Below are 16,003 nucleotides of genomic sequence, written 5' to 3'. Positions count from 1 at the left end.
TGTGGGTCTGGATCCAGATTCAGTCGTTTTTGAAGATGGGAGGTGTTGAGAGATTCTGCCAGGTCCCACTTTATTTCTAGACAAAACAGTTAACTAGACCAGTAGTGATCAATTGGTTTTGCCCTGCAGGCTGGATAGGCAATGCCTGATTGGATCATGGGCCAGATCCAGCTGCTGGGCCCAATCTGGCCCACAGAGTGGCGTGGTGGGGCCCAATCCAGCCACAGAGAGGGAGGTGGGGAGCAGTGTGGCCTAAATCCAGTTGCATGGTGGAACATGTGCAGGGAGTAGGGCACATGGCCTGCCCCAATATGGCCACATGTGTGGGGAGAGGATGGGCATGGCCCTGATCTGGCTTTGGTGGTTGGGGACTTGCTAGTGGGGTGGGTGGCTGTATTAATTACCATTACTCTCCCAACTGTCAAATTTCCCAACCCATAGGGAGCCCCACTGGCCAGATACCATGGCTCTGCAGGCCAGATTTGGCCCACAAGCTGGGGGTTGAGCACCCTTGAGCTAGACAGTTATCTATTCTCGTATACACTGATTCTTGTACTGCAGCTAGCATGCTGGTATCTGAGCACTTCCTAGGTGGACACTAAGCAATGGGACTAACATGTGACGTGCTGTTTCTTCCCTTGTCCTCTCCCCATGAGGAGAAGCATGCACAGGAGAGTCTTGGGTCTACAGGGATTTTTTAATATTAGCGAAGACAAGATGAAAGGTCTACACCTGGAATGGAGGGGAGGACTACCATAGTCTTTAGTTCCTAGGAGACATCATTCCCCAAGCTCAGACCAGCCCCTGCAAGAACGCTGTCTCCCAACAGAGGAGACTTTATCATCATTGCAGAAAGTTCCATTTCATCAGAGGAATTTACCTGTTCACCATGGTCTTCATTCCAGAGCTTAAGGAGGACTGTGAGATAAGCCAGGCCAGGGAGTGCCCTGAAGACAAGGGCTTGAAATTAATTTGAAATGCTGTGGGAAGCCAGTGCAAAGAGCAAAGACCATGGTCTGATGCGCCTGCCTTGTTGAAGAGATCAGTTACTGCAGTCTGCATTAGCTGGAGTCTGCTAAGTGCTGAAGGTGTCATGCCCAGGGAAACTGCTGTAGTCTGGCTAGGTGATGGAGTGGATAAACGATACCAGAGCAGTGCCTACCGGGGCATTTCCTGGTGGTAGTCCAGAAATGATGAAAAGCACTGGTCACGGATGCTGCTGTGCAAGAGCTGAGGATCAGCAAGAAAACCAAAACTCTTACACTACATTGATTGACTGTGGATGAGCGTCTTCAACTAAAGCAGACTGCACTGTGGCTGCCAGCTCTTTACTCTGCCCACCAATGTCACTTCTAACTTACTTAGGACATGCTTCTTTTAGCTGTTCCACATCCATGAGCTGAGCTGCAGCAGTGATAACCTTAGTCCTATATGGCTAAAGGTAGGCAGGCCTGCCTGTCATCTGCTAATGCTTGAAGTCCATGCCATTTGATCAGTTCAGCTAGTGGCTGCACAAAGATGTCAGAAGGGACTAGATGAGAAATGATCTTTGCAGGACTCCAGAAGTGTGTGTGTGTGGCGTGGGGGAGGCTCTCTCTCAAAACCATGAGTTTGGTTTCACTCACCATCATCCTCACAAATATATTTTGCAGCTCACAGCATTCTTAATGTTAAAAATGCCCATATTCTGCTTTCTACCTCAATCCTCGCAAAGGGAATCTATCTCCTAGTACAGGGCTCAGCAACCTATGGTCTGCAGACCAGATGGGACCCACAGACATGGGGCTTTGGCGGCAGATAGCAACAGCAATAGGAAGCAGTGGCAGTGGTGGTGGCCAGGTCCCAGTATCTACCCGCAGGTCTACCTGCCTCTGATCTGAGTTGGTTCATTCTGGCCTGCAACCTGAAAAGGTTGCCAGCTGCTGTCCACTGTTAAAATTATGGCCCTACTTTACAAAATGAATGTGTGTAAATGACTCTTTCAGATTCTGTTCTATTCCCCAGATAAATCTGGAGTCCCTTTAGCTGACTTCAGGAACAAAACAGTATACTTTTGCCTTTCTTTTTACCCCGTGAGTCCCAGAGAACCAGGAATTCTAATATGGAGCAACCCTGTTTAAATGTTGAGCAGAAATCTGAATAGCTGAGAGAAGCAAGAACTCACATTTGGGTCCTTTTGTTTAATTTTTGTGGGTACAAACTACTCCGAGGTAAAAGAGAAGCTTTTGCACCCCTTGGGGATACACCCCAAACTACAAGGAAAGCAGCCTTCCTCCTTCAGCCTGACATGAGATATAAAAGTCACCCATGAATACAATGAGGGAGTTAGATCTTGGCCCCACTCAAAGCAAAGGACATTTTGCCGTTGACTGCAGGCCAGGCATCCATCCTCAGTGAGCAGTGCTCCTTAGTGCAGCTATCACTCTTAATATTTCTGAGAACAAGCTGGAAAATATTCACTGAGTTCAGGAAAGAATGGCAGTTAGCATGAAACATTTGAAGATACCTTTCTTCTGAAGTTGTGGCCACTGACTCCTGAAGGAAACAAGATACCAAGAAAAGACCCACCAGCCTGTCCTGGTGACAAACGCCCCTTCTCCTCTCAAGTCTCTAAGACAGAACTAAATATGCATATAGGGTTTTTTATTTCCTCTGAGGTCCAGAGTGCTGTTAATCCCCACCAAAATTCCTGGGATCTCAGGGTGCTCGTTACCTCACAGGTTGAGCATGAGACCTATGTCCCCAGCATCGATATGCAGCACTGTGCAGAAAAACCTGAGTCTGCACAGGTCCCAGAATCATTAGCACAGTGCTCTGCTCAGATGACTTAGTCCCGCTGCGGAGCAGGGAAAATTAGCCAGGATAGAGGGCCATGTTAGTACAGCTATAACTTTCCTGGTGCCTGTGGTAGCTCAGGCTTCCTCACACAGCACTGTACTGTGCCATGTAGGCATATCCTTGCAGTCCAGAACTGGTGAAGCTTAAAATATACGCTGCCTTGTGCTTCTAGCCCAGCAAACCTCCTGTTTAGTTTTTATAAGAGACATGCCAGAGGCATCTGCTTGCCAGAATCATATGGTAAGGATGCCTAGCCTGAACTGTGCAGAAAGGACTCTCTCCACAACATTGCCCATTTATAGTGTTTAAATAACATTTTGGCTCAAAGGCTAATAAACTGAGCTGAGAAGAAGACTTAACTCCAAAAGTGCTTCTTGTGAGCAAACCTAGGGACTGAAGCAGCAGCTTCTGCTTCCATGTCTCTGAGAGTGACAGATATACGTGTAGAAAGTCTGAATTGGGAAGCAGGCTGCTCAGCTTTCAGCAGGAAAGGAGGAAGCTTTGCAAGAAGTTCCACCTCCCTGCCAATTTCCAACATAAATATCTCCAGCTGCTTGCAATTCTCAGATTAACAGAGCTGTCAACTCAAAATAAAAAGGGGGCTGATTAAACAGAAAACTGATATGAGGACATTCATCTTGTCTGGCTTTTTTGTTTCTTCTCAGAAAGTGATTTTCTGTGTTAGACCTAAATTCATGTGGTTAAAACACTCTCTGCCAGAGTTGTAAAGCTTGCAAGTTTGGTTAGAACTGGCCCCAAAATAATTAGGGCTCTGTGGGCTTTAAGCAATTATGGACAATTTATTTTTAAGTGAGGATTCAGCTTGGCCTGCAATTTTGCAATGGTAGTTCAAGGTCTAATTATCTGACAGCATCCTTTAGAAACCCAATTCCCACTGTGTATGCTGACAATCGACTGGGTCTGCAGCTGCTTGTGCCAAATGGAAAGCCGCACTTAAATACTGATCCATGAGGATGTACCTCAACTGCATGGCTGACCTGGTGCTACACTCTGAATGCTCTAACCCCTCTTCTATCAGCACAACCCTCCTTCTAAACCAGAAGGGTCACACATGCAGCCTGCAGGCTAGATCTGGCCTGCAGGGCTCCTGGAAGGGCCGGCGTAAGTGGGGACAGAGCTTGGTACCACCTATAAAGCCCCTGAGAGGGTACATGTTGGCCAGTGATGTAACAGGGAAGCTGGGTACCTGGGACAATGACAATGCACGGGGCAGCAGTGACATCCGGCTACTGGCACCTCCAGTGTGGCTGTGGAAGCAGCTGCCATCTTTCTCCTTCCCCTTCCTCAAATTGGCACCTGGGGCTGCTGCCCTACTAGCGATGGCAACTGGTGGGGCAAGGGGGAGGGGACACAGGTGACAGCTGTGTTATGTTCCGTGCTGCTGCTTCCCCTGCCACTGCTGCGACATACCCCACTGCCACTGGGTCCATATCCAGTCCACAAGGAGACCCGTGGTCTGTATCTGGCCTGTGTGGTGCCCCGCAATTTGAAGGTGGACCAGAAGGCAGGTGAGCTTGACACCCCTGCTGTAACCCATTGCGAGTAAGCTTTTAGCTTAGGTTAGCAGCTACAGTTAAAGGTATAAACTTTCATGTCAGCCCAGCCCAGCAATATACCTGCCCTGCAGTGACAATGCAGGCCAGTCTAAGCCCTGATGTCTTTAGTCTGCAGTCCCACCCCCTGACCAGTGCCACCTGGGCTGTGTTTTTATGCTTAGCTCTTTTTTTGTGCATTGGAAGTTACCACTTTAACCTTGTGTTGTCTTCTCCATTTCTACTGCATGGCATAGGCGTTTCAAGAGAGGTGCCATGCCAGAAATCCACCGCTAGCTCAGCAGAGGCTGACAACAGTCTCCTGGTAAGGCTGTGTAAAGAATACCAGTGAACACCAGCATTTGGGAAATGTACCCAAAAGACATTTCTATGTTGGGTGGAGAGGGGAAAAAAACAGACAGAAACGTCAGTCAGGTTTGCTACAAATCACTCTGTGGTTTGCAGACTGAATTCCTTAATGACGTGCCCATTACAAGTTTTTACTGCCAAATGCTGTTTGCTTTTGCCTTCAGAGCTGTCTGCCTTAAGAATGAACAATGTGGCTCGCAATGTTATTTACTTCAAGTATTTGATCTTTTGTCACTGCCACAGACAGCAGCTCCACGCCTGGGCTGGGAGGAGGCAGGGAGAGAGCACGCAAGCCTGCACACAAGTTCAGAGGGCAACACAGTTTTATGCATCACTAAGAAATTCCACTGTAGGACATGCCAGATCTCTATCCCAGCAAGAGCTAACACTGGTACTAGGGGCAGGAGTGGGGCTCTCCACCCATGACGGCTGCCCAGCGCTAACGCTGCAGTAGGACATGCCCTTAGGGCAGAACTATGGCCTTTACAGCTTGCTTTTGGTCACTGTGATTGGACAGGTGGAACTCAGGGCAGAATTTAGCTTTTGATATGAGCAAATAGTGTAAACTACTCTTTTTACAGGCTATGGGAACTGTGTGTATAGAGAGAGCAAGAGAACTGTTAGATGTGGTAAAATTAAAATACATCCCATCTGAAAGGATATTAAGCTGAGTAGCTCAAATAAGATTCAATGTGTGAATAAGAACAGCATTTGGAGCGCTCTTATTATAGGGGGACAAAACTGAAAGGGTTAATTATCTCCATGGTTCAGGGCAGAACCAGGGATCAGGAAGGAAATCTTCCAGGGGTGTTATGAAACCCAAGCAGCTGGGCTCTAAGGTTAATGTGGACGCTCCCAAATAGCTCATTGCAATATAACTCCTAAATAACAAATGCTTGTGGTCTGGCAGAAAGCAATGGGAAGTGGCTAAATTTCCCTTTACAAAGGTCTCCCTTCATTGAGTTAGCTGAGTGTCAAGTATGCCCTGCATGGGAGAAATCTGTACCTGCTAAGGACCTTGACCCCACCCTGAACGATAGCTGCCAATGCTTCACAGGCTGTCTGATGCCTACCAGCCTAACCAGTGGGCACCTGCTGGCTGCCATCACTCCACCTGGCATCAGAAGAGCAGTGGCCAGCAGGACACAATGATCAAGACAAACTGAAGACGAGAGACACTGGCTGCATGAGCATCCCACAGCACACAAACACCTGAAGTCGCACCCCAGCTTCCTCATCAGCACCCAACCTCTCACTGCCACAGCCAAGGAGACACAACAACAGTTGTGGTACCAGAAGCTGAAGAAAATACCTGACAGGAAAAAAATGGACACTCCAGTAGCTGAGTCCTCACCACCAGGGGCTGATGAAGCACGACGAAAGTGGCAATGTTTGAACTGCCTGTGTACCGAGGCTCGGACGCTCCAAGGAACTAATGAAGAAGTGGGGCTATACCACTGGTTCAACCACCTGTGACTGTGGCACAGAGCCTCAGACTATGCAACATCTGCTGCAGAGCCCACTGCTTGAAGACACGTGTACAATGAAAGATCTTGCAAAGCAGAATAAGTGAGCATGAGCCCGCTTGACAAGATGGCCAAATGTGGCGTGGAGAACGCAGAAGCAGCAGCAGAACAACAACAACTCACAGTTAAAGAGCAAAATAAAACACTGCTGTGAACCAGCCCTTAAGTCTGCTTCACTGTCATGCTGGTATTTACCTGATTTTGTGACAGCATTAGACAGTGGGGCAGAGTCTGGATGAGAAACCTTCACCTATGTTACACTGCACCTTTTGAATTGCATGCTCGAGACAGGTGTTGAGCAGGTTGACTAGCACTCTTGCAGTTGGGACTTTCGTCCTCCCTGAACCTGAGGCACTAGATATTCCCTTGTTTACAGTTTAACTCATACGAATACCAGCACTCAGTGAACAATTTCAAGTGTCATGTAACTGGCTGTCTGTCATGTAATTGTCTGGCGAAGCTCATCAACATCCAGGTAGGCTTATGGTGAATGCCATAAGAAATGGGCATCAAGATGAATGTCACACAGGTGACAGAAATACATGAGTTGTTGTCTTGAGCAATAGCAGCATCTGATGACTTCAAACTGGGTTGGGAAGCCATTTACTTGTGAAAATGAATGTCACTGTAGTCAAACTGAAAGTAGCTCCATAAAAGCATACATAGGACAGGAAAGCTGAATTCATTTTTTAAAGCAGAAGCTCAAGAAACCTTAATTCTATAAAATGATATTGTTCTTCCATGGGGCTGAGAATTGGAAACCAGGTTCACTCCTATGAAATACCCAATACACCCTACTCTCAGGTCATCCTGCCATGCCACATCACACCTACTCAGAATCCATTTGCACTGTGATCCTTTTTGAAGAGCTTTAAACATCAAGCTCATCCCATGAGATAGTTTTGATAGTATGACTTTCTGATTTGTAGCCTACTAACTAATCTATGTCAGCTGCTTTTGCAAACTCTATTTAGGATAACAGAATGTTTTAAGTGGTTTGGGGGGGTTGGTTTTAATATTAGCTTATACATACTTCTGCTTGACATTATTTTTAATGGATTCTGGTGGTTGCCCAGAAGTCAGAGATGGGAACGCTCTATTTAATGAGTCAGCCCATTTCCAGCCAATTCAGGATCATCCTAAAGTTACAGCCACAATAATCTCTTTTCTGGTAGTAGATAAGGATTTCACATTTGTTCACCCTACTATATGAGGACACCCACAGAGTTAGAGATGTTTTTATGCTAACCACCCACTGGTTTTCTACAGCTCTAGTTTGTTTTTTGCTGACAGGAAACATTCATGCCATTCCGACTGTTCAACCTTTATTCATTCTGTACACAGAAATCCTCCATTTGCTTCCAAATCTAGTCCTGGTTTTTTCTGGATATTGTTTATATCACAAATCTGTCCTTAGAAATGTCACTCACTTTGATTAAATGAATCTTATGGCTATTAAAGCTTCCTTACACAGCTTGGTTTTGTCTCTCGTGTTTGGTCTCTAGGCTGGCTTGGGTTCCACATGTAGGCCTGGGATGCTGCGAGAATGGAATTTATTAAATGAGAAGCTACATCCTTCAAGCTGTTAGTGAAATACGTGGCGTGCCAGAGCCTTACCACGAGGACACTGCTACAACACAACGAAAGCTTTCTCTAATGACACATTCGCTCTGATCATTACACCTTCCTTCTGACCCCCAGCTCAATTTCTCGATTAACAACAACTAGTCCCCAACAATCAGTGCAATCAGAAGGGTGTTTGTTCTCGGTCCATAGCTGGATAACTTTTGGCCGTTTAACAAAGATGGATCTTGGAAGTCTTCTGTAGTTTTCTATTGATTACATTAGCAAGACGACAAACCTGTGGCACTGATGGCTTACAAAGATAGGCTTAACAGCCTTAATATATGTGAAACATTATAGTTCCTGTGGCCTCAGACAGAAATGTATATCTTCAAGATGCAAATATGCAAAGCCTCAATTAAGGCTTCGAAGAGAGGTTGATAATCTTGTCTAAAGATTAAGGTTCAGGAGAGGTTGCTCGAATATGTAAAAAGAAACAACCCCTCAAGTAAATACAAGCAGTTCCCAAACAGAAAGAGATGGTTCCTACCTGAGAACTCGTCCTCTGCTAAGTTACATTTTGTGGCCCCACTCACAGTGACTGGAATAAAATGAACTGGTTTGCCAGAAAGCATCTTCCTCCACTGTTCTGATAAACTAGTAACAGCAGATGCTCTGAGAGGCTTTCAGGTGACTAATCTGCTTGTCGTGTGATCAATGATGAATGGCTACAGTAAGAAGATTATGAGGGCTATTGGCTACCCAACATACGACACTTATGGGGGGAGGCTGTGTAAATAAATACTGACATGAATGGAGGTGGAGAGAAAAGGGAACAAAAACAAAGTTGGTGGCAAAGGACAGAAGTGGTGTATGAAGCACTAATAAGAGCATCAGATCCTGTGCACAGTAGGGCTGTGCGAAGCTTTGGTAGCTGATTCAATTTGGAGGAGATTCGGCTGGATTCGGGAGGCAAATCTCCGAATCCAAATTGAATTGGGAGACACATTAAAAGGTCCAAATCAAATCAGCAGCCCCATGAATAGATTTGGAGCCTCCAAATTGATTCGGAGATTCAGGTGGTCCCTGCTCGCTGCCACAGGGAGTTGGACCCAGGCTCCATGCTGGTAAGTAGGGGGCGAGAGGGCTGAGGAGGGGGGAGGGGACCATAGGGGAACCCCCACCCAGCCCCAGCTGGCTCCTCCAGCCCCCCTGAGCACCCCTGCACTAAGTTTAGGCGCATGTAAAAGCATGTGTAGACACACCCAGTAGGTCATATACTGACAGACTTGCCCACAAGCTTGAAAGGGACTTCCCTAGTAATCAAGCCTGGTTACTCTAGCTTGTAAAGCTTCTTCACAGTACAAAATTACTTCCTACTCTGTTCATCACCCAAAAATGTAAAACCCTTGTGCCAGGTATTATCTTCAGCCACAAGGCAGCAGATGCCAACAAGGTGTCTACAGCAACAACAGTTGCAAGACCTTGAAGTCTTCATAAAAGTACCAAACACTCCCACTCCCCATATCCAGAAACCTGGGAAAACAAAAGAATTCCCCTCAGACACCCTTGGTAAGCTATGGTTCTCTCTCACACAGACTGAATCTGTATGTGAAGCAAAGAAAGCTTGAATAAAGAAGAAAGCGAACACAGCATGAATTTACTAAAATCACAACAAATCAGCAGATGTCTATATGAACAGTAAAGCAAACTGACCCTCCCTGCCCAGAAGTCTCTGTGTTAGTAGCACTAGTACTCTGCCATAGTTTCTTCACCTACCAGCATGATTGGTGAGTGAATAAGTGCTCCTGCCATACCTCACTTCCTACCTCTTTCTCCTCTGGTGCACCCAAACATGGTTTGCTGTCTGTGCGTAAAGTCCTGAGCCCAGGGATGCACCTGGTGGGTCCCATGAGGGGCTACTGAGTGTTGAGACCACTGGTTAGCAGGCTGACCAATGTGGTCTAATTGCTTTCTTGTCTCTCTCTGGCTGGTCTACATTCATCTGCTGGTTTATACTTAGGTCATAAGTTTTTTAGGCCTTGAAGGACTGGTTTTGTGTTCTGTGTTTGAACAGCACCTGGCAGAGTGGGCCTCCTAGTCACTAAGGTAAAACAAATTCATGATAATATTTGAAACAATAAGATGCACTTGCAAGGCCTATTTAGAACTGTTCATCTTGCAATTGAGGACAATCTCCACCACTCACAAAAGAAAAACAGGTTCCCTTGTATGTATATAGTGTTTCAAAGGGCTTCACACCATTTCAATTTACTTGAAATAGATACCAGGAAACTCAAGAAAGTAATTTATACGCAGCTCTTCCCTTATCAGTCATTGCTTTCTGCATGCAACTACAGTAAATGTATTCTGGGCGATCTGAATGCATGTGGTATTATAAATTCAGACTCTCCATTAAGAAGACAGCAATTTTTAGAACTTGGGTGCCCAGTTTTATGTGAAAATGCCTGTGTATTAGGTTTTATGCAAAATGACTACAGCTGCATGCACTAAGCAGGTCATTAGTGTCATTTAAGTATACAATCAGCCAATTGGAATATACAATTGCACTAATTACACAAGTAAATCAGTCATGCAATTGCAAACACATTTTGTTTACCTAACTTTTAAAAATGTCAGCACCAAATATGAGCAACAAAACCTCAACAACCCAATGTAATGACAGGCAGTGCTCAAGTCTGAATAATCAAGGAATTTTCAATAATTGCAGCGGGAAATGACCTTGCTCCAGAGAATAGGGACGTCTGACATTCAAAGTTTAAATAATTGGGGTTATGCTGTTCCAACACATCTGTTTTCCTCATATAACAATAAGTTAACAAAGCACTTTATATAGTGCATTCCTTTGGCAGTCTAAATCAGAAGAGATTTGTATGCTGAAAAGATCTGTCAGACCTGCTGCTCATGTCATAATTCCAATCCCATTCCAGGTCTCTAATACCAAAGTCAATGGCTGTAAGGGCCTGTAGGAATCCCCAGATCAAGTTAATCCCATCACCAGATTTATTGTTCCATCTGGATTCCACTCCTGGTTCTGCCCCATACTTCCTGTCCAACCTTGGGCAAGTTGTTTCCTTTAGTTTTACCATCTGTAAAATGGCGATGATATTTTCCTACCTTACCTGGGTAACGGCAGGATTAATTAATTCATGCCTGTAAATTAAGTGTAGCAAATTTATCACGTGGATGATGCAGCTGGAGTTGTCCAATGCAGCAAGGTGCTAAAATCCTCCTATGAACGGTTGATGGCCTTTAGTTGAGGTTGCTCAGCACTTACAGAAGATACTTCGTATCACACAGGTTTGGGCCCTATATTATATTAAGAAAGTAATAACCCAAGCAGGTTGTCGTGGTCCTGATTCAGAGTATACTGAAGTCAAAAGAAGATCTGGTTTAGAAGTCTTTTAACCCTATGCAACTCTGAGGAATTAATTTCCTGCACTGATTCCACAATCTGAAATTACCACCAGCAGTAATAAGGTAATAGAAGTAATAATGTGTGGCAAAGCACTGGGATATCAAATGAAGTCTGAAAGGACAAAGTCTTTACCATTATTACAACCTGTTTAGCTTATGGTACTTGCCATACATTCACTATTTCACATTTGATCTAATAGCACATTAAAAGTAGGCTTGTTTTAATGCAGAATTTGCCACTCACTTTAAATGCTGCTCAAAAGATACCTTTACGGGAGTTGTTTAAAAGCCTTTGGCTTAATTCTGAATTTTTTTTCCCTTTAAAAACTCAAATAAAAAATAGCTTTTGGGATGTTTGGACAAAACTGTGCTGCAGTCTCAAGACATTTCATTTGAGGTAAAACTCCCAAATGGACAGCAGCAGACATTGTTACAGTTCCCTCATGAGATCTCTGACTCATTACAATACCTCAGCCAAAATGGTAATGGAGAGTATAATTTAGTTCCAGGCAGATTCAGGAATATGGCCAAGGTCCAGGATAGCAAGTCAGAGGTGTAGTGATCATGGGGTTCAGTAAATACAGGCATACAATGAATGAGAACAACAAATAACAAAGAACTTTATCGTGGAGCAGTAGGCAACCTCTGCAGACCCATTGTCTATTTCTGACTACCTAACTGCTACCAGGAAAGTGAGGGACCATCTCCCAATTTCCAACTCCTTTAGTATCCAGTTACGGAGTACTTGCAAATTATAAATTCTATCAGTACAAGGGGAAAGCAGAATTATTTCCACTGGTGTCAGACTGATGTAGATATTAACCAGGGAACTTGGATTCCTTCTCCAACTTGAATTGAACTGAACATAAATTGCCCATGGCCAATAATGATTTGGGGTTGAAAAGAAAAACGATAACAGCCTGAATTTCAGAGGCATCGAACACCAGCAACTCCCATGGAAGCTAGTGATTGGCCCTGAGGAAAGTTGAGCCAATAACCCTCAGTTCCCTTACATGTAGAAGAGGGAAGTTATCAACAATGCACCTCGGTGAAGCACCTGGGGAGCCTCTGGTGAGAAGCTGTATTATTTGCTTTGACACCTGTGTTTGTGGGTATGATCAAGTAGATGGCTGCATTGTGCTTGAGGAACAGGTCTACTTTGTCTCCCTGCTGACCTCATCTCTTCTGAGGATGAAATAAGTCCTACCCACACCACAGATCAATGATTAAGCAGTGCAGACAGCTCAGAAAAGCTGTGTGTACGTGCCCCAGAGAACAACCTCTATGTCAGCCTTTCAAGAGGAAGGGACAGCAACTTGTACAGACACAGGGGCAACTTGTGATGCCACCCTCTACTTCATGCCTCTTCTGTTCAGGTCACCACTCTCCTCACCGATGTTACACATTATATCACTGTAAGCCAGGCATATGGAGAAACCTGAGCAGCAGCACTCAGTACACCCCAGTGCTTTCTGATCTGAGTGGGTCATGACAAATATTCATTCCAACACCCTAAACATTATTGTACACTTTGGAATCTCGATGCCCTACTTCTCCTTCAGAACATTTGCTCCAATTTGTGCGAAAAGAACTACCCAACGCTGGCTTCCATGCACTATTGAATGCCTCTCTGGGTATGGCAGCATGGGAGCCAAGAAATGAGGAAGGACAAGGACAAATCCTAGTAAATCCTGCAGTATTATTGAAATATTCACCTTTGACAGTGACTTGAGCACTACAGGATGCCCGTCCTGCACTGTTTTCTGCCAGACAGGTATAAATACCATCATCTTCTGGTAAGGCATCTTGGATGGTCAGTTTTGCAACCCCCTCTTCGAAAGTGGAATGGGCGTACTGGATTGGTTGGTCTGCAAACATGAAAAAAGAGAACTTTTCTTAGTATACCATGTTCAGCTGGCCATGAGTTCCAGGAACACCAATCAGTTTTAATGCACATTTCAACTTCAACATCTGTAAAAGAGTTATAAATAAGAGCCAAATTCTGCTCTCGGGTGCATCGATACAGCTCCCTACTAATTACAACAGAAACATCCCAAGTGGATCTTGAGGCAGAAAGTGAATTTTAGATTGCTGCTGTCCACACTCAAGCAAAACCACCACTGACTTCTTTATTTTGTGCAGTAGTGAGGACAGGAGGATTTGTTTTTTTATCTTTGAAAACTATTCAGATCCAGGTGGATAAGAAATGAGGGATGATTGTTTGCCTAAACAACTGTATTCAATTGTGCCCATGGTCTACTAGTCTGAAACTAAATATGCTAGGTGCTAGTACTGCCATCTATGCATGCTATCTTGGACTGTAATTTCTTTGGGGCAGGGATTATCTCTGAAGTTACTGAAATTGAATGGAATCCAAGGCAAGGAGCAAAAACCATGAAGGACCTTGAAGAAACTGACTCAGGAAGGAAAAGTCAATCTATACCAAAGGATGCATAGTTTGGTTACTGAAAAACTCCAGCCTGAGCTGTAAGAGAAAGCTTGACTTACTAAGCTATTTTTCTGCCAACTGGTTTCCCTGAGCAGATAGTGGACATGGTAGTAGACCAGATAAAGCTGCTTTAATATTCTTTCAGAAAGTGAATCAAGTCCCAGGCTCCCTTTCTGCAGTGCTATTGCAATTTGTTTCCCTGGGTATTAAATAGTTTCTGGTACTGGCTCACCAAGGGTGATTTTTCCAGTATAGATGAGAGCTCAGGAGGCCCTGATAGCTGTGTAAATAGCAAGTTGGGAGTAGCTTGGAGGCACACCTAATGGAGGATACATGGAACTACAAAAACAAGATTGGGCCTAATTGGATAATAAAAAGTTCAAGTGGACAAAATGGTTGGAAATATCCTCCCAGGAACAGAACATTGTGATTTAAAGTTAGTTAGGGCAGAGAATGGAAGCTTGTAGGAGCCCTGCACTCGGCCCCATCAGCATAAACTGGATGCTGTCACAGGCTCTCCTAATCTCTGGTTTCTAAGATGGACAGTAACAGCAGACAAATTTGCTATCATACTCTTATTTCCAGTGGAAGACTGAAATTTTGCTTTATAGAACTTATTTTGTTAAGCAAATCCCAAGCCGGATGGTCTCGATCCATAATTCTGTCTCGTGAGTTGCCATCTTGTCAAGGGATTAATTTTCTATCTCTTGCAAAGTTGGAGATGAGCCCTTACCGCCTAAAACCTGACTTCACAAAACACATGCTCCTAATGCATTTCCCCTGTCCTCCCTCCCACTTTGTTTGTAACATTGCTGCATCTTGTCACGACAATAAGGTTCAGCCCTGCACTTGAACAGACTGCCATGCCACTGAGTTCAAAGAAGATTATGCAGGGTTGAGGGCCAGGATAGCAAACCTTTGGGAGGCAGGACCTGGTTCTGCACAGCACTTAGTACAAAAGGGAGCTAAGTTCCTCCAAGGTACTGTTACAATAAAAATAATAATAGTTCCCATGTCAGAAGAGGGCATGCTTAAATTTAATTCAGGCTATAAGCTGCCTTGTCAAGAACAATATGACGCCTTGTTTTTCTGGCATAAATAAGCAAGAGGGCAATATAAATATTCCATATGTAACAGAAAAAAGTTATTTTTGGCCACGTTATCTGAATCAAGCCTACTTGTCAGGTCAGCTCTCTCCTTCAAGTCTTAACAACAGAACCCTGACTTACTGTCTGGTTTCACAGCACTACTCCCCATTTCATCAGACCAGGGGCACAGAACAATAATGCATCTGCCCAGTGGAACGAACACCGGCCAGATTCTAACTTATGTTCTTTGCATCACCTAATAAAAACAATTCTTCCAGGACTGAAATGTTCCCCTCTCTAAGGACATAACATTCAAATCCCCATGACAGTTTGGCAGCAGGAGCAATAACAAACAAAAATACCTTACTGCTGGCACTTTATGCCAAAAGAAAGGAAATTTTTCCCTCTGACTGCATATTTAAAGCTGTTTGGATGGATAGGAAAGCTGTTCTGCACTTTTGAGAACTCTTCTGCTGAATGGTTGAGGTCACATTCTTTTTTAAACCCATTAAAATGAGATTCATCTTGGGGAAAATGGATAAACAATATGAAAAGCAGGGAGAGGGAGATACTTGGAACGCAGAGGCATTGGTTATACAACAGCAGATAGAAGCTAGCAAAAGGAATAGCCAAAAGAAAGGAAGCTAAAGCGATTCTGACTATATACAAAAGTAACATGAGTATAGTCAAAAAGGGAGAAAATTCTCCATGCAGGGCACTGAAGAGGCTGTTTGTGAAACATAATTGTACAGATCCACTGACCTGTACAAGGGTCCAGAGGAAGGCCACTCGCATGATCAGGGGACAGCAGGGCAGGCCCTGTGAGGAGAGGCGACGGGACCTGAACCTGTTCAGCCTCCACAGGAGAAGGCTGAGGGGGATCTAGTGGCCTGTTACAAACTAGTCAGGGGGGATCAGCAGGCGCTGGGGGAATCACTGTTCCCCTGAGCACTGCCAGGAGTGACCAGGAATAACGGTCACAAGCTGGTAGAGGGTAGGTTTAGGTTAGACATCAGGAGGCGCGACTTCACGGTCAGGGCGGCTAGGATCTGGAACCAACTTCCAAGGGAGGTGGTGCAGGCTCCTACCCTGGGGGGTTTTAAGAGGAGGTTAGATGAACTCCTTGCTGGGGTCATTTGACCCCAGTAATCTTTCCTGCCATGGCAGGGGGTCAGACTC

General features: G+C 44.7%; 1 protein-coding gene across 1 annotated transcript in view; it reads right to left on the bottom strand.

Moving 5' to 3' along the window:
* MYLK (myosin light chain kinase) overlaps positions 1–16,003 on the bottom strand; it is a 286,443-nt gene that overhangs the window by 170,462 nt on the left and 99,978 nt on the right. The window contains exon 11 of the mRNA XM_019522572.1: positions 13,003–13,155. Coding sequence (XP_019378117.1) covers positions 13,003–13,155 — 153 coding nt within the window. The remainder of the gene's footprint in view (positions 1–13,002; positions 13,156–16,003) is intronic.

Source organism: Gavialis gangeticus, unplaced genomic scaffold (assembly GCF_001723915.1).
Source record: "Gavialis gangeticus isolate Ggan-Ray unplaced genomic scaffold, GavGan_comp1, whole genome shotgun sequence".
In the NCBI taxonomy this organism is placed as follows: Eukaryota; Metazoa; Chordata; order Crocodylia; family Gavialidae; genus Gavialis; species Gavialis gangeticus.
The sequence above is the reverse complement of the archived record's forward strand: the minus strand, read 5'-3'. Positions and strand labels throughout refer to the sequence as shown.